General features: G+C 41.3%; 1 protein-coding gene across 1 annotated transcript in view; it reads left to right on the top strand.

Annotated features, from left to right (window-relative positions):
• Positions 1-9,392, top strand: part of ABCC9 (ATP binding cassette subfamily C member 9) — a 61,671-nt gene extending 52,279 nt beyond the window's left edge. The window contains exons 32-39 of the mRNA XM_053978168.1: positions 207-327; positions 1,295-1,425; positions 2,014-2,092; positions 4,457-4,565; positions 4,784-4,887; positions 5,618-5,751; positions 6,015-6,077; positions 8,466-9,392. Coding sequence (XP_053834143.1) covers positions 207-327; positions 1,295-1,425; positions 2,014-2,092; positions 4,457-4,565; positions 4,784-4,887; positions 5,618-5,751; positions 6,015-6,077; positions 8,466-8,603 — 879 coding nt within the window. The 3' untranslated portion in view covers positions 8,604-9,392. The remainder of the gene's footprint in view (positions 1-206; positions 328-1,294; positions 1,426-2,013; positions 2,093-4,456; positions 4,566-4,783; positions 4,888-5,617; positions 5,752-6,014; positions 6,078-8,465) is intronic.
• Positions 9,393-18,029: the final 8,637 nt, after the last annotated feature.

Here is an 18,029-nt window from a genome sequence, read left to right as displayed (position 1 = left end):
ATTAGGGCTAATTGTGTCGGAGTATGACTGGCTTCTTGCTGATTTGATGCTGTTGCACTGAGTCTTGAACTGCTGTAATGTTAAAGAGACCCATTCTGTTGAGTCAGGCCAAGGATTTTCACAAATGTATCCAACCTTTATTTCCAGATGGGTAGATGAACAGAAAGAAGGCTGAATCCTGTCCTTGTTTTCATTTTGTGATGCAGATAACCAACTACCTGAACTGGGTAGTGAGGAATCTGGCTGATCTAGAAGTGCAGATGGGTGCAGTGAAAAAAGTACACAGCTTCCTGAACATGGAGTCAGAGAACTACGAAGGCTACCTGGGTATTGCTCTTAAGCTTTTGGGAGCTTTACATGGTAATGTGAAAGAATGGTGGACTTGGTCATGCAAAATGTACACACCTCTCTGGGCAAAATCTGTTCTCACTGAGGTGTAGGAACTGCCACTGGTGTGAGTGACAAGGATAGCTAAGAGAAGCTATGAAAATATGTTGTTCATGTTAGTCAACATGAAAAAAAATCCTATCAAATGCCAGGGAGACAGAGCAGGACTCTGTAGTACAATCAAAAATACCAGTTATAGACAAGATGAGCAAAACATCCATGTAAGTTATTTAGAAAACAAACAAAAAAAAAAGATAAAAATTAGAACTGTCACATAGTTCAAAATCTCTGATCTTTCTAGCAGATGGGGACTAGAGATAGGGCCACGTTGGCAAGCAGACCTCAGCAACTCTTGTCTGAGCTGCACATTGGAATTTGTGCTCCATACACTTCAAATTGGCCTTGATTGCTATTTCAGAAGTGGTTGAAGTGCAAGAAATGGCTCATAGGTCAAGAAGCTTCCCTGGAAAGCCAAGCTCCTTAGTCCAGAGACAAAACCTGCTGTGTATTCACAAATCAGGATGAAACAAGAGCTGTGATAATGTCAACAGCTCACGCTGTGTGGCAGTAACAACTTCCTTCCTCAAGATGCCCTCCCTGTGCAGGTCACTGACCCAAGGCCACGCTAACACTGCCCTGACACCGCGTTCTCCGCTCCTTTGGCTTCTCCCTCTTGCAGTGCCACGAGACACTTTAGTATCTGCCCTCTCTCCCTGTGTTTGGAGATCTGGAAGCCAAGTGCCTGCCAGGCAGTTCCCAGCTCAGTCCTTGGCAGGGAACTGGAGCTCTATTTCCCCAGTGGCTTAAAGGAAGGTGCCCAGGCAGGAGAGAGGGGGAAAGGTGACTGTTGTAAAGGGTGACCCTCTAGCAGCACTCATTTCAGTTTGTTTTTCTGTAACTATTTCAGATCCCTCTCAAGTCCCCAAAGACTGGCCCCAGGAGGGGGAAATCAAGATTGAAAATTTGTGTGTTCGCTATGAAAACAACCTGAAGCCTGTTTTGAAGCATGTGAAGGCCTATATCAAGCCAGGACAAAAGGTACCATGTCCAGCAATTGCCCATCATCCTCATTCTGGTGCAGATCCTTTGTTACAGAGCTTTCCTTTCTAAAGTGGCAGAAGAACAAGATTAACAACTTGCATTGGCAGATATATACATTTACAGTCCTCTCTGAGGTCCTGGGCACAGATCAAGAACTTACACTGATAAAAGCTTATTCTTGGCTGGGATCAATTTTTCTTCTGAGTATCCCATATCTTTCCAAGTCCATTTTCCTTGCATAAAAGTAAGTCTAAATGGCAGATAAATTAGAAGGACATAAGACTGAACTGTGTAAAAACACAAGAGTATCTCACATTTCAGCATAGAGTGCCATTGGCATCCATGTCAAAATGCTGAAATGCTTGTGGGACAAGTCCTTGTGGTGAGGGGCAGAAAAGGGGAATGTGCTCGCTGTCCTGTTTTGTGTTTTCCCTGGTGTGCCACCTGCCATTGGGAAGGACCTTTCTACTCACCAGTAGCACAATCCAGTGCAGCTTTCCCAAAAGAACTGCAGGTGTAAGTAAGGAGCAAGTAGGTGAGTACGTGAGTACTCTGTGAGTAAGCGATATCCTCCATGTTTTGCAGGTTGGGATCTGTGGTCGCACTGGCAGCGGCAAGTCCTCCCTGTCCTTGGCATTCTTCAGAATGGTGGATATTTTTGATGGTCAGTTTCTCCAGAATATGTTGTCACTCCTCAACTGCTCCCCCCTCATTTCCTCAGAAGAGGGGAGGAGCCTTTTTGATAGTTTATAACCATGTTATCTGGCTCAGAAGACATTTGATTAGAAGTGTTATGCCTAATCCTTCAAAGTACAAAGTGCCCTATTGTGAATAGCACTTGGTTCTCCCGGGACATGTTGTGCACAGATTATATTTCTAATTTTTTTTTTTAAATTTTGCATATGGTCTGACAAAACAATATGCAATTTTTGAGGCAGGACAAAAAATGTAAGTCTCTGGAGTGTCTAAATGTTTCCCTAAAGAATAACTGCCTCAACTTATTATAGCTGTCAAAATATTAGCAGAATATAAACTAGAACTCAACAAGTCCATTCCCTTGATTTTTTTTATTTTATTGTGCTTTCCCACAACTGCAGCATAATCGGACTCAAGGGTTGGAAATATGTTGCTATGTTGTCACTCCTGCAGCATTTAACTCTGCCAGCTGATTGCACAAACTGCTTTTCAGCATTTATAATACAGATACATGTGTGCTGTTGAGGGAATATAGAAAACCACCAGAAAGTAATCTTTTTGTTTCAAAGATTTCCACATCTGTCATTTAGTCACTGTGCATGGAATGCTTCCCAGGGAAAGCCCAGTAGGATGGGGAGTATAAGTGAATCTGATGCAGCTAATATTTGCTTTTGTTGTGGTTCTGGGCCTATATGTGTCTATGGTCACAGGCTTCTGATTCATGACTATGATTCCTGGATATATAAATATTGCAAAGAAATAATAACCATGCTTATGGCCAGCTTGAAGTTTCCTTCTACTTAAATCTTCTTTCTGTATATTTTTTTGTCTGCTTCTCCTGTATCCCTGATTTTTCCAATGGGAACATCTAAGCCTTTTCTAATCAAGCTCTGTTTATCCTTTGTGCACATCCCTGTCCCCACTGGACCCATATTTGGCCTCCATGCTGGTCCACTTCTGGTTGGGGTCCTGACTCTAATAAAAGTTACATAATAATATTTTGAGTCACTTTACTAGAGCCAAAATTTCATTCATGCTGTTCCTTAGGTCCTTATCTCCTTAAATTTCTATCTGTCCCATTTTATTTCCCTACTTTTACTTTGCTCTTTAGTGTTTCCCTTCTCTTGCCCTATGTTCAAATAACCTCTAATTTCTCTTGTGTCTTGCTTGACCACCCCTCAATCCTTTCCCAGTTTCCCACCTCCTCTCAAATTTACTTTTTCCCTTAGCTCCTCTCATCTTCTCTTTTCTTTGAGCACCCTGGCTTCTATCAAATATGCATTTCCCTATTCCCCAGGCATACCATATTAATTTTCCCCTCCTTATTCTACCTCATCTTCTGCTAACACACTCTAATGTCCTTGTTTGTGAAGAAAAGGAATTGCTTAAGTTTATGCAACCACCAATGTCTCAAGCAGAAGTCCTATAACCTGATTTGGATTCTCTTGAAGTATGAAAATAATTGGACTTTGCACCTTACAGAGAAAATCTTGATTCTTCTGGCCATATAGTAAAAGCATAAAACTACAATCATGAAGTAGTCCATCTAGGGGGCAATGAAATTTTCCACTGGAACAGGGTCACAGAGAACAACCTACAAAATGCAGTATCATGACAATGGGAATGACAGAAGGGACACACATACAAAGCTCTGAATATCCATGCACCTGCCAGTTCACAGTTATGTTCTCACTGTTGGGAGAGAGAACTGATGAAATGAATGTTAGGTACATCCCAGGGAGGAGTGCAGCTGCTTAGTGAAGCAATCCACATGAAAACTGCAGAAGTGCCTGATGGAAATAGCCTTTACCATATTCTCATTCAGTTTGCCTTAGCCCATCCCTTCCCCATCACCTCCAACCCCCCATATACACGCATATATTGTGCAAAAGAAATTGTGCTCCTTCTCAAAGGAAATATCTTCAGCAACTGTTGAATTTAAGGGGAACAAAGAAAGGCACAGCAACATAAGTTGCTCTTGTTCTTGCTCTGTTTGGCTGTAATTAACCCATAATAAATTATCCTTCTGGTGCTATCATTAGTCACACAGAAGGGAAGACATGTAATTTCCCTTAAGGGAGGGTGGAGGGAAGAAAAAGGAAAAGAGCAAGGCAGCAGTGTCACTAATAAACTGGGACATCTCTGGTTTGTGTTATTAGATACATTCACCTTCCCCATGTGTCTGACAGTGCTGAGAGCTCACGGAGACAGTGTCTCATCATCTAGAGACCAGCCTAGAGGGGCTGTTCCACCTTTCCACCTGCTACCTGTCGATCATGTGCTTTGTGCTTTGTGCAATTCCCTCAGGTGTTCTGTGTGTTGTTTGACACAGGGAGGATAGTGATTGATGGGATAGACATCAGCAAACTGCCTCTGCACACGCTCCGGTCCCGGCTCTCCATCATTCTCCAGGACCCAATCCTGTTCAGTGGCTCCATCCGGTAGGTGTATGCCATCAGGGGGTGGCAGGCAGCATTGCACAGCCTGCCTGTCATGGGAGCTGGAGGACAGGAGAGGATGGAAAAGGCAAGGAACCTTCCTAGCTCAGTCCAGTCCATCTGCACAGCCTTTCAAGCGACACAGAATGCCAAGGTGTTCATTTGCAAAAAACCTGAAAGTAATTGCAGTAACAAGACTCCTGCTATGGTTTTCTTTGCAGCTTTAATTTGGATCCCGAACGCAAGTGCACTGATGACAGACTCTGGGAAGCTCTGGAGATTGCTCAGTTGAAGAACATGGTCAAGTCATTGCCAGGAGGCCTTGGTATGTCTGAACCAATTTCTGGATCATGGGCCAATAATGGAATCATGCATGCACACAGATAAACAGATCTATCCCATCTGACATTCCGTACCATCATGTAGGAGTGACAGGTACATAAAGAAGATTCTCTCTTCATAGTAGAGAGAACATTCTTATTAAAAAGCTGAGCAATAGTCTGGTTTCCCATGCACTGTGGAAAAATCCTGCAACACCTCAGCATCATGGTGTGATTGTTGAGGCTGTCCTGTGCAGGTCCAGGAATTGGATTTTGGTGGTCCTGTGGGCTCCTTCCAACTCAGGATATTCTATGATTTTGTGATCACAGTGGGATAATTAGTAAGGAGAAAAAAGAGCAATTTTACCTCCTTTAGCAAAATCTGTCTCTGCAAGCAGAGCTGTAAACACTGACAGAGCACTTTTCTTACCATTTCAGATCAGTTTCATGAAGGAAACTCACATATTTATTGCCATATCAAGTATATTTCGTATTACTAAGATATTATTATCCTGCAACCTACCAGATTTTCTAACAATTTGTGCCAGCTGTTTATTTTATTTCCCAAGAGGCTGTGCTCATTTTTCTTGGTATCCCTCCATCTCACTGGTCAGTCAAGGTTACGGTTATTGGCTTTTATGGGGATTTTGCTTGGCCCTGGAATAGTGCACAAGCAGAGCTCTCAGGGGCAGCATTTCAGGGGTGCAATGTTCACAGGAACTGGTTCTGTTACAGATGCCATGGTCACAGAAGGAGGGGAAAACTTCAGCGTGGGGCAAAGGCAGCTCTTCTGTCTGGCTCGAGCCTTTGTCCGCAAGAGCAGCATCCTCATCATGGATGAAGCCACAGCATCTATTGACATGGCCACAGTGAGTACAGCAATTAACTAATTAGGGATCTACCAGGAGAAAGACATCTTCCCTAAGTGTCAGCCATGAAGTGTGAGATCTCTGTAGCAGAAAAAGCAGGCAGTGTTTTTGTTTCTCTCAGGATAAAATACTTTAGAGAACCCCTGCTTTCATATGTGTGACATTTCCCTGCTGGGAAAGAGATAGTGTGGAATATGCTTGAAAACATGTGACTTAGAATGTAACAGGATGAAGTAACTGGAGTGAGCCTTTTCCTCTGACAGGAAAACATCTTGCAGAAGGTTGTGATGACTGCCTTCGCCGACCGCACGGTTGTAACAATAGCGGTAAGTATTAAGCCAGAAAATGCTCTTTTTACCTCATTCCTCAGGCAGTTAACCTTGCCCTTCATCAGTTAAACACCACTACATAAAACTAAAAGCATCACAAAATAGAACTAAACCACGAGGCACGAATATTTCCATGATACCAGAACAAGTCAGACACCTACTGTCAACCTGAAATTTTGCAGTAAATGCTGTCTTGCTATCAAATTAAAACACTTGGATCTGAACAAAGACTTTACAGGGAACTTCAGCATCTGCACTGTCTCAACAAAATTTGAAGTGATTCTCACTAAAAAATTGAAACCAAATGCATGGTTTGAACCATTACTGAAAGTTGCATCAAAATCTAGGTTTGAATTTTGCTTCTGAAGGCTATGTATGTATAGTGCCTACAAACACAGCACAAATTTGAGTTGAGATTTCATAATATTCTTGCTGTGGTTTCTCAGGCTGGGTTATCTTTTCTCTCTTTTGGAATAAAAAGCTAGGTTTACATAAAAAGTTTTAAAAACTGGAATTGATGCCTAAAGAGGCTACCAGAAGCTAGACATTGTTAAAGAATAAGATAGATATTTATTAAAAGGCCTTCAAAGGATACGCCTTAGGCAGTACAAGAGCCTGGCCATGGCTGCACCCAAGATGGATGATGGGTCACACATTTTCACACTTTTATAAATTTTGGTCCATTTATATATTTGGGTTAGTTGTCCAATTACAGCTTCAGGTTATGAAGTCCCATCCTCCCAGATTGCTCTCCTCAATTTGCTTCTTTTTATACTTTTGGGGCCTGAAGCTGCAATGGTGCCTGTGGTTCTCAGGCTGGGAAATGATTGTTTTGTCAAACTAAAGTGTGAAGAGAACTTGCTAACACTTTATATGAAGTTCAGACTTACACACTAAAGCAGTACAGAATCTGGAACATATGAAAGCTAAAACTTAAGGCATCAGAATCAATGGGAATTACCCCCCAAAATAATAGCTTTTCAGCCAGGGGTTTATGATGTTCTTTCCCATTTTCCTGCCACTTCTAGTGCCCAAAAAGTGTGTTCCATATATCCATGCATTTCCATACATATACATGCTCAGACATGTGGTGGATACCATTAAGAATATTTCCACTTGTGACAGCAGCATTAGTCAACAAACAGAGGTTTTCTCCACGAGATAAATATGTGTTTCAACAGCTGTTTCATTTGCCTTGTCTGGAATCCAGTCTTGTGGTTAGAGATTATAGTCAGGCCTCCTGGACTCTGGTTTCAAGCCTGTCATCAAGTAGTTTGTGTCAGGCAAGCCACTTAACCCAGCTCATTTACAATGTGCTCCAAGATTCTTGGCTGTGTAAATGCTGAAGATTCTGGTGGTGAGATTGTTGTCCATTAGTTCTATGCTTATTGTCCTTCTGGCTGGAATCTCACTTTTCTTTGGCTTTGCCTTTCCAAAGTCAGTGTCTCAAGTGAAACAGCACACATTAATATTTAGCTTTCCTAATGGAGTTGGCTTCATTCCTTCCTCTCCTCATTCACAGCTGATCCTTCCTTCACCCACCTATTTTTCTGTTCTTTTTTCCAGCATCGTGTGTCTCACATCTTGGACGCCAATATTGTTCTAGTCCTTTCTGAGGGCTTTCTAGTTGAATGTGACACTGCCTCAAACTTACTCCTCAAAGAGGACGGCCTGTTCACCACTTTGGTGAAGACTCACAAGTAGACTCTCTCAGTCCACACTGTTCACAGGACTTCTGGCTCTTTGGTAGTTATTTTTACCTCTTTAGTTTCCTTTCACTCTGCTTCCTTTCTACTGCACAGCTTCTGAGAGAACAGTGCAAGAAGGTGTTTCTTGTGTGGTTCCTGGGTTTGTTTAATTTCATGACTATTTATGCAGATCAGACAGGCAGCTGACACTGAAACTACCATGTCAAGGGAAACCTGTAGCCTATGGGATTAAACTGTTGCCTGGAGCACACTCAAATTAGATCTCAGAGGGATTTACAGTAGGGAATAACCCAGGAGTGCCCTGAGATTGATGGAGAGCAGACTGCTGGGGTGCAGAGAACAAGGAGCAGAGCAGGATGCCAAGCTACCTGGCAGTGCAGGGATGCTTCTCATCCCTATTTCCCACGGGAGAAGATGTGTTTCAGTAGGACCGTAGGATTTATTCCACCAGTTGTGTTGTCCATAATGGCAAAAAGCAAAGTTCATGCTTAAGTATTTTCAGGCTTGGTGGCAGAGGCTGTAAAGTAATTGAAGATCTCTTCAGGTTAAAGTACAAGGATCTATTCCAAATATTGCTGTAAACAAGGACAGGCTTTCCCCAATGGGGTTTGCCTTGCATGAGGCCCATTAGTGACAATTATCCAAATGAAAACCTGTTTGCTTTCCTTTGTGGCAGCACCGGGTTCACACCATCCTCACTGCAGACCTGGTCATCGTCATGAAGCGAGGGAACATTCTGGAATATGATACTCCTGAGAACCTGCTTTCCCAGGAAGATGGCATCTTCGCTTCCTTTGTCCGGGCTGACATGTGAACAGGCACACAATACATTCTAACAACTTATTTTTAAATGATGAAATACAAATATTTTCTACTCAGTGTAACATCACTTTTATCTTTTTTGTTTGGTTTTGTTTTTTAGAGCTTCTTTCTTCACACTTCCATCTTCCAAAATAATAAAGCCTATTGCAACACATGTATGCCTTGAAGCAATAAAAATGTCACTTTATTCAAAACTATTAAACTTCACACACACACACACATGCACACATGGAGGGAGAAGTTTTTACTTCCTGAGAATTTGGCATTTTCCTTAGACTTTTTATTGACTTTATTTTTGTTTAAAGAGAGAAAAAGAATGCACTGATCTTATAAACTGCATATGTTATGCTGGAATCAGAAATCAAATCGTGCAGTTTGTCAAGGAAGCAAGAGGTTCCCCAGATGCATTCTGTCCCCAGAGGGAAAAATTAGGAAAAACATCCAAGCCCATAACATTTGGGGCAATCTGCTGCATTCCGAAGGCATAAACTTTGCTCTCCAAGTTGTAGCAGGGGGGCAGTGAATGAGAGAAAGGAATTTCATCAGGAATAAGGACATTCTTTCTGTCCTTCACTTTAGTAAGCACACTTCAGTCGTGACAGAACTATTTTCACTGCAACAATGGTTTATTCCTACAGTCAGTTCCTACATCCATATTCATTCTTCCAACTTTCACTAAAGATTCAAATCATCCTATGATTATGCATGCTTTGATAGGCTTACAGAGGAATTTTGTACAGTATCTCAAGACTTTGTATTAAAATTCATATGAATTTATAAACTTGATATTAGCCAATCCTTTAATCATGTCTACTAAAATAGTCTGCTTAAAATTGCATGTAATTAGCCAACCACTAATTATTTTATATGTCTTTAGTCCTTCAAGTTCTATTTGGGGACAACCTTTATTTTCCTTTACATATTTGTGGCCTACCTCTAAATCAGATCTAGTGCAAGAAGGTGTGATTTTCAAATTATTGCTACATCCTCAAGCATGTAGATGAAGTTAGACACATATTTACATCAGGTAGCTTTGCAAAGGTTGCCTGCACCTGACTTTCACACATAGTTTGATCCTGACCCATGGGCAGTAAACACCCAGAAGGAGTTTCACAGGCGTATTTTCAAAGGTACATCTTGAGAGATCAGCTTCACTGGTAATATTCAAGTTGATTCTTATTCACCTGCTGCTACAACATTTAGGAAGACCACTAAGTGCACTTAAGCCTATTTTTAGTGCATTAAAATAACATAAGGTGCAGCATTTATCTCCCTGCCTCCCCCCCACCCCTCCAAAAAAAGCAATAATTTTGGAGAAGCTGTAGGACTTGAAATTTGGCTTACATTTAGTCTCACAGTGTAAAAAATGATACAGTGGTTTATCTTTTTAAATTGATTTTTGGAAGTTTTTTTTTTCTCTGAATTATTGAAAATAAAAGCTGTGTGACACAACTAAACAAAAGAACTCAGCGTTGAACATTTTATGGGAGGAAGCACTTCTGTGACTTCCCTGTCTACTGCTGTGAAAGCATTTTTGTTCTTTTCTGGATTAATTCCCCATGGTGATCTTTGTCATTCAACTAAAATATATTTTTAAAAAGCTGATGCCTGCAGCAATCCAAATTTCATGGCCAAAAGGCCAAAATTATTCTTTAATTTAATTGTCTTCAGCAAAAAGATAATTGGATTCCTTGCTGTCAGACTGGGTATAAAGATGAAGCACAAAAAGTTTTGTTGATCTGTGTGTCTTTGGTAACAATGCAATCTTGATTTATTTTAAGTGGTGCCAGCCAGTTCAATGAGATCCCTGTTCCCACTGCATTAAAGGGTTGCCATGGGCCTGGGACTATGTCTTATAATACTTAAGAGGGGCCAATAATTAGCACCTCTTTTCTCTTAGGTTTGTCCCAGAGCCATTACAGGTGTGAGAAGCACTTTTTTTGCTCACCCCTGGCTTTAGAAGTGAACTCTGCTGTTTGAACATGTGGAAAAGAAAATATGTGAGAAAATGAACACATGATGGGGTGAGAGAACTTCATCGTGCTCCATTTGTTTGGAGGGAGGAGTGCAGGAATATTGGCCCCAGTGTTAGATTCACCACGGCTGAAGCATTGGGTGACAGCATGTCCTACTGCTGCCCAGCAGGTTTAAAAGCACAATCCCATTTCTAAAGCATTAATCCTATTCAACACACACAAATCTTACAAGATATCGAACATAAACCACCTGCTGCAGACACAGGAGATCTCCTCCCATTATAGCTGCTGTCCACATGATGGTACAGACTCCCCAAGGGCTTAGGCTGAATTTTTGTGTTTTCCTCTAAAGAAGGAGGGTGGTGCCAGTGGTTGCACAGCTGTTTTGTTACGGAAAAGGGTGCAGAATCTTTGAAACAAATTTTTGATTTCATGTAAAGGTCTGAAGTGTGTTCTGTTTGGGAGCAGTTCCCTAAGGTTGTCACGTGCACAGTAAAGGAAACATCAGCCTGGAGACTGTTTCTTTGATTCTTGTCACACTGCCTCTTCTGCTGTGTGAAAAACGCCAATCACTTGGTTTTTAAAATTTTTAAAGTTTAATAATAATAAAATGGTTATAAAAATAGTAATACAATTAGAGCAATAAAAATTTAGAGTTAGGACAATTACAAGACAATAAAAAGCAAAGAATTACGGACGTCCGGATGCTCTCGGGCACTTAAGCCACGACAAGCATGCCTTGTGAACAAAGGAATCACCTTAAAAGCAATAGCCTGTTGCACATACAAAACACTTCATGATTATGCATATATTTTTTTAAAACAAGAAATTCATCTGGTACTTGTCAAAAAGTTTCTGTTAATTCCCAGGCGCCTTTGAGTCTAAGTCAGGCTTGAAGAAGTTCGTTTCTGTTGATAAGGAAAGCCATAAATTCCTCTCCTCTGGAAAATTTAGGGGTTTCTGTAATTGTTATCCCTGTGCGAAGAATTCCTTGATTATCTCATCTCTTTCTTGAGATAGTTAAAAAGTATCTTACATAGTATAGTTTCTATTTTAACATTGTGTTATAATCTAAAAATACATTCAACACACTACTTGAGAGAATTAATACAGCATAACTTTCCAACATTACACATATAATATTCATTGTAACTATTGCATAAAGCCAATCATAAAATATGCATTTTTCACATGCTGGTAAATCCTTCTTCTCTGCCACAGCCTCCTTGCTCTTTTTTCTTCACCATCTCCTTGTGTCATAGACCTTTAAGGCTCCTGCTTTTATCTCTGGATGCTCCTTATTCTGCCTATGCCCTCCCACTCTTTCCTAGGTGAGCTCCATGCCCTTTGCCCCATTTTTTCTCTCACACAGCTCTGCACTCACTCTCCTTTCCCCCTTCCTTCCTGTCTTTCTGTCATAACACCCCTGTTCAGGGGAACACTTACTCTAGTGACATCATGTTTGGGGGTTGGTTTGTTTTTCTAAGCATTAAACTAAGCTATCTTTCAGTATTGTGATATTGTGCTTCAGAACTATGAACTTCTTCCTTTTGCAAAGGAGCTTTGAATGTGAGCACTGGTTATGTGTAAATTTAACTATGGACAGGGGAAAGACATCTCTGTGATAGATTCTAAATAATATTTCTCATTCCATCTGCACTATTTTTCTGTTAACTGTTCCTCGGAGAGAAACAGCAAAGCTGTTGCCAATCATAGAATCACAGAATGGTTTGCGCTGGGAGGAACCTTAAAGCTTCTCTTGATCCACCCCATGCAATGGGCAGGGACACCTTCCACTATCCCAGGTCGCTCTGAGCCCCATCCAGCCTGGCCTTGGACACTGCCAGGGATGGGGCAGCCACAGCTGCTCTGGGCAACCTGTGCCAGGGCCTCTCCACCCTTACAGGGAAGAATTTCTTTCCACTATCCAATATAAACCTACGCTCTTCCAATTTGAAGCCATTCCCCCTCCTCCTACCACCGCACTCCCTCACAGAGTCCCTTCCCATCTTTCCTGCAGGTCCCCTTTAAGTATAGAAATTGGTTGTGCAACTGCTTGTGGAGCCACAACAGTGTTTCTTAACCTTTGGCTTACAACCCATGGTTATCTTTCCCACTCCTTGAGCCAGGTCTAAGGTCTAAGGGCTGGCTCTGCTCCCTTCCTGTATGTGGCCTTTCATCAAACTCATCACAGCTCATAACAGCTCATCCCTGTTTCTTCTGAACTAGAAATATCCCATAAAACCTCTACTCAGCCCAAACTTAATTGTGCTAGCAAACACTGGAACTTCCCCTGAGCAGTTTGGGATAGCTCTGTTAAGCCAGGGGCATAAGCAAGGCAAAGTCTGCAGGTAGAGATCTCTGCTTTGTCAGGCCAAGTGATATGTACAAGAGGTATCTCAAGTGTTTATAAGTTCCAGTCTCACTGCAGACCTGAAAAGGCTCTTTATTTGCAGGAGTGTGCCTGCTTTTCCCAACTGTATCATGCAGCTGAAAGAATATATTCTCCAACACTTCTCAAGCACTTGGACAAGCCTCTCTTAGGTTTGTTATAGCAGAACAGCTCTGCTATAAATTCATACACCTCCATGGAACTCAGTACCAACAGGAACATAGCCCAAAGTTTGCATCTCATTATATATAAAACCTATGCAAAAAGCAATAATATTGAATTGTGTTTTCTTAAAATAGAAATATAATTTCAACTGTGGTCAAGTACTAAAAACTCCTTGTACAATAAGTTGTTTCATTTAATTGATTGTGTTCTTTTTGCTTCGCAAAGCAATGGACTGTTGTGCTTTATAGTGTAAAGATGTCAATAGATTCAAAGGCAATTTTGTTAATGCATAATGAAAAGCTGAAGGAAACCTCACACAAACATTTTACATAAATGCTTGTAGGTATTTTATTAAAAAAAAAAAAAGAGATATAACACACTTGAGTCAACAGCTACCTTTATAAAAAAAGCTGTTGACAGGGGCCATGTCTTCATTATCATGTTTCCATTATCTAGAGTCAGAAGTTGGAGTATGTTCCCATTGGAAGCACTGTAACCCCGTGTCCCCAGTGTGATACTGCTAGTCAAAATCAACTCTAAAATATCCACTAAAACTACAATGCCACTTGTAAAAACCTCTCTGGAGTAATGATTTTCCCACTAAATGTGATTAAGAGCAAAAATTAACTCAGCATATTTGTATCCTCAAGTAGCATCTTTTGACAGCCTTATTTAAAATCAGAATATGTTATGTAAATTCTCTGATATGAATTCCATGGTGGCATGTGAAGAACTCCTCAGTTTCTTTGGAAACGAAATCCTTTCAGAGGCAAAACTAAGAGACTACTAAGAAAAGTCTGAAAACAAAACTGTAAATCAAATTATTCGTTGCCATGCAAACATCCCAATCGTTTCCACATTGGTTTTTTACTGCTCTGTTTTTTCTCCACTAGAATTGACCTCTGTGCAGAACTGTGGGGAAAGACTATCAGGTATTCAGATGATGAAAAAAATTGTCATGAGGCAGAAGTTCGCTGACTCGTACAAATTAGCAACTTGCTGATGCTGTTTTGTTTTGGCAGCACAGCTTAAAGTGTTGGCTTGAATGAAGCCAAGAAGCTTCCAAGTGTAATCTGTCAAGAGGAGAGATTTTTAGAAAATCTATTTACTACAATTACTATTAATTATTCACTGTTGATAGCATTTGTCTGCTGCTAGATACTACCCATGGAAACAGAGCAGACATTCCTGGCAGGGGCTGCTCATTTCTCTAATATAATAAACCACATTCTGAACACTATAACCAAGCAGTTATTTAAAATATATTTTAATTGGTTTCTACTAGGTGTAATTGTCATTCATCACATGAAAGATGCCTCCTTTCATTTTCACGGAACACAGGGATTTTCATCTCATGAGCTGTTATATAATAATACAGCATCCAGCACACTGCACATTTCAGTGGCGACTGTAATTCATTCCCATGTATGTATATTAGTTTGTGTTATGCATAAATATGTTGCATGGTTATACAATCTTTGGATTAAAGGTATAAGTAAGTAATGAACAGTCCCAGCGAGGTCTGTCCAGAAGAGTTCCTCACAGCTATTCCCATGACATTTCTTAACTCTTCCTTTATTTCAGGATTTTTGGGCTATATCCATAAATATCATTTCAATGTGCAGTAAAATATTTAACCATGTAACTAAGGAACTAATGCAGCTTTGTGTAAATGACATGGTCCAGAACCTCCACCCTTCAGGATCACAGCTACAGACGCCCCAAGGCAGCATATTCTTCCATCTTTAATGCTTATATGTGTTTTTATTCCACCAGCCACATTAGGCCCTTACTCTTTCAGCAATATGACCATTAGACTTCTCCATCAGAGGCAGGAAGGTGGGAGCCTAAGAATCTCTGAGTACTGCAGATTTTAATGGCTGAATCATTCAGATTTGGGGCCATCTATTTCTTCAGGTCCCACCAGACTACCTGAGATTTGAGGGCTTGGAGTTGCCAGATATTGTGTGATAAGATCTGAAGGTGAAACATGGCATCTCCCTTCTGTCAATGGCATAATCTTAATTTAACCCTGGAAAAATCAGTAAACCAGGGAGGGGAAGCACCTAAGGGACATCACACTCTAGGAACACAGCTAGAGACTCATTGTAACCATGTTCAACCCACCTAGAAACTGATTTACAGCCTTCCCATAAATTATGGCAAGGGGAGGCAAGGAGACAGTCCCAAACTGGAGTTGCTCTTCCCAGAGCCTTAGGATAAATTCCAGGAAAAGGCATGTAATGAACAAACTTCACTATACAACTTATATTGGACGAGGGGCATTAGTTACATGTATTCTGATGATAAAAACTATTTTTGTCCTGCTGCTCTTGCATGAAATAGAGGAGGGAGGGGCAGGAGGAAGAGCTGGTTCAGGGTAAGAGATGCCCTTAGTTTGCAGTTTCTGTTCTTTCATGTTTGATGGATGTCCTGCCAGCTCATGTAGGGAAGAGTTCACCCACGCTATCCGAATATGGCTTATCAGCTTTATGTCTCTGTGGAAGCCTCGCTCTAAGTGCATGACCTCTCTGGACGCCTGCAAAGTCATCCTATCTCTAACCTAAGATTAGAATTTCAAACAAAACTTACTACAAAGCAGGATTTTCTGAAAGGGCTGGACAGGGCTATAATGTGGAAATTTCAGATTCATGTCTAAGCACATTATTTAATCCTGTTTTTTAGATAGGCATAATTGTAAAGTGATATTTACCATAATATCAGTAATGCTTGTGGGTGGAGGAGAATGAAACAGCACGGAGGCACATTAAGGGCCATAAGAAAAGTGGACCTAAAACTGCCATCAATTCTGGTCATTTTTTTTCCTGAAAAGGCTGTGTTCACAACACTTCAGACACTCTGCTCCTTACCAAATGGGTTAGGAGACGTTTTAGGAGATTTTCCCAGCTATTACTTAAATCTCAGACTGAAGTGTGCATATGGCAACCATGCAAGTCTTTAAAAGGTCAGAGGGGAAGGGTTTTAGTAGCTGTCACTCTCCAGAGCATATTCATAGACTGGAACTTGGGGAAATGGATGCTGTCCTCAGAATCATGGCTGGAGCTCCTGATCCTCACATCCCTGTGGTCATGGCCCAGCAGGCTTCCTCAAAACTCATCTCCAGCAGAAGTGAGGAGGAAGGCATCTCTTCCAGTATTGAACAAGCAGAGAGAAAGAGATGGGATTTTGTGAGCACTTTTTCTGCAATGTGTGATGGTGGGTGAAAGGATCAGTTACTTTTGTTCAGCCACACTGGGGCTGTGACAGGACTATTTGCATGTGTTTGATGGATCCTTTCCTATCTCAGCTACAAGAATTCCAGCCTCTGCATGGTGCCCAGTTAAGGGGGAGGAAACCTCCAGCAGGTTAGCAGGAAACACATAGGACTGAGAGCTCACAGGGAACTCCTAACAGTGCCAGTGCTGGCAGCAGTTTCTGTTCCACTTGAGTCGCTCGAGGAATGTTGCTCCTTGCTCCCACTTGCCCGCAAAGATGGGCTTGATCTAAACTAGCTGCTAATCCACACACTAACTGTGTGTCACACAGTTGCACTCGCTACCCGCAGAGATGGGGTGGGGAGCAGCAGCAGCTTGAGGGACTGAGTGAGAAGGGATGAGGCTGAAAACAGCCACACACGTGGGTTTATGCTTTGAAGTGGCGAGTAAATAAAGCAACATTTCTTAGTGTTTCTGTGTCCCCGATTATAAAGCTGTGGATTTCAAGAACTTCAGAGCAAACTCTGCACTTGGGCATGTGGCAGGAGCTAATTTGTGTCAGAAGCAAAGTCATACAATTCAAGATCTCATGAAGAAGTGAGGGGTGGGAAGTGTTGCAAGCAGTTCCCAGACAGTTATGTTTTGAGTTGCACCTAGCAGCTGTACTGGGGAACACTAATCTTGTTTCTAGCCCTAGAACAGAACAAATACTTCAGAGGAGCTAAATGGGAGAAGGGCAGAGGAAGAGAATAAGGAAAAGGGAAAAAGGGAAAAAAGGAAAGGGAACTGGTATTAAAGCACTTATTTCCAATAGTTACATCCAAGTGAGATGCAGTTTTGGGGCTGCATGAAACAAATGAGTCAGCCACTCCAGAGCTGTCTCTGCTACCTCATTTGTAGAAGGATAATTTCCCAAGTTCTCCAAGCCCAGCCCATGAAGTGCCACACACCAACAATGCTGACCCTGCAGATACCCACCCAAGTAATTTTATGTGTTTGTACTCAGAGTCTGGTAAGAATGTGAAGGCATTTGGCTTAGACCCTGATTTTTCATCTTCCCATCTGCCTAAAGTTAATTTCACACATAAATATTTAGCTAATTGCCTAATATGACTGGGGCTTTGGATCTGTCTCTCCTCTGGCTACTGGGTATGTGGTATTAGCAAAGGCCAGTGCTGGAGAAGTTTCCAGGAACCACTCATCTATTTAAAGTTGAGCATGTGCATGTGTTCAGCAGGGTGGATATCTGCAAGCTGAGGATTACGCTGCCTGTCAAATGTGCCTTCTCAGTTTTTCCAAGCCTGAATATGCTTAAAACCTTCCTGATTGCAGCAGGCCTGTCGAGTTTTTCCCTAGTTTACAGAGGGGAGTGAGGTATTTTGTTCTGTAGAAATTTTATACCCTAGAGGTGATTCACTTGAATGATACACAGAAAAGTTTGGAACCTCCCTACCGCACACACACACACACACACACACACACTCTCTCTCACACTCCTTGGATACGAGGGAGTTAATCTGACACATTCTCTGCATTTTGCTTCATTAAAATCTGAATTTAGATATTTTCATAAAGTTGATGTACTGTTTATTCTTCCCATTACAAACTCTTAAGACTTCAGGACAAAAAAAAAAAAAAAAAAAAAAAAAAAAAAAAAAAAAAAAAAAAAA

Source organism: Vidua macroura, chromosome 5, assembly GCF_024509145.1.
Source record: "Vidua macroura isolate BioBank_ID:100142 chromosome 5, ASM2450914v1, whole genome shotgun sequence".
Taxonomy (NCBI): domain Eukaryota; kingdom Metazoa; phylum Chordata; class Aves; order Passeriformes; family Viduidae; genus Vidua; species Vidua macroura.
The sequence above is the reverse complement of the archived record's forward strand: the minus strand, read 5'-3'. Positions and strand labels throughout refer to the sequence as shown.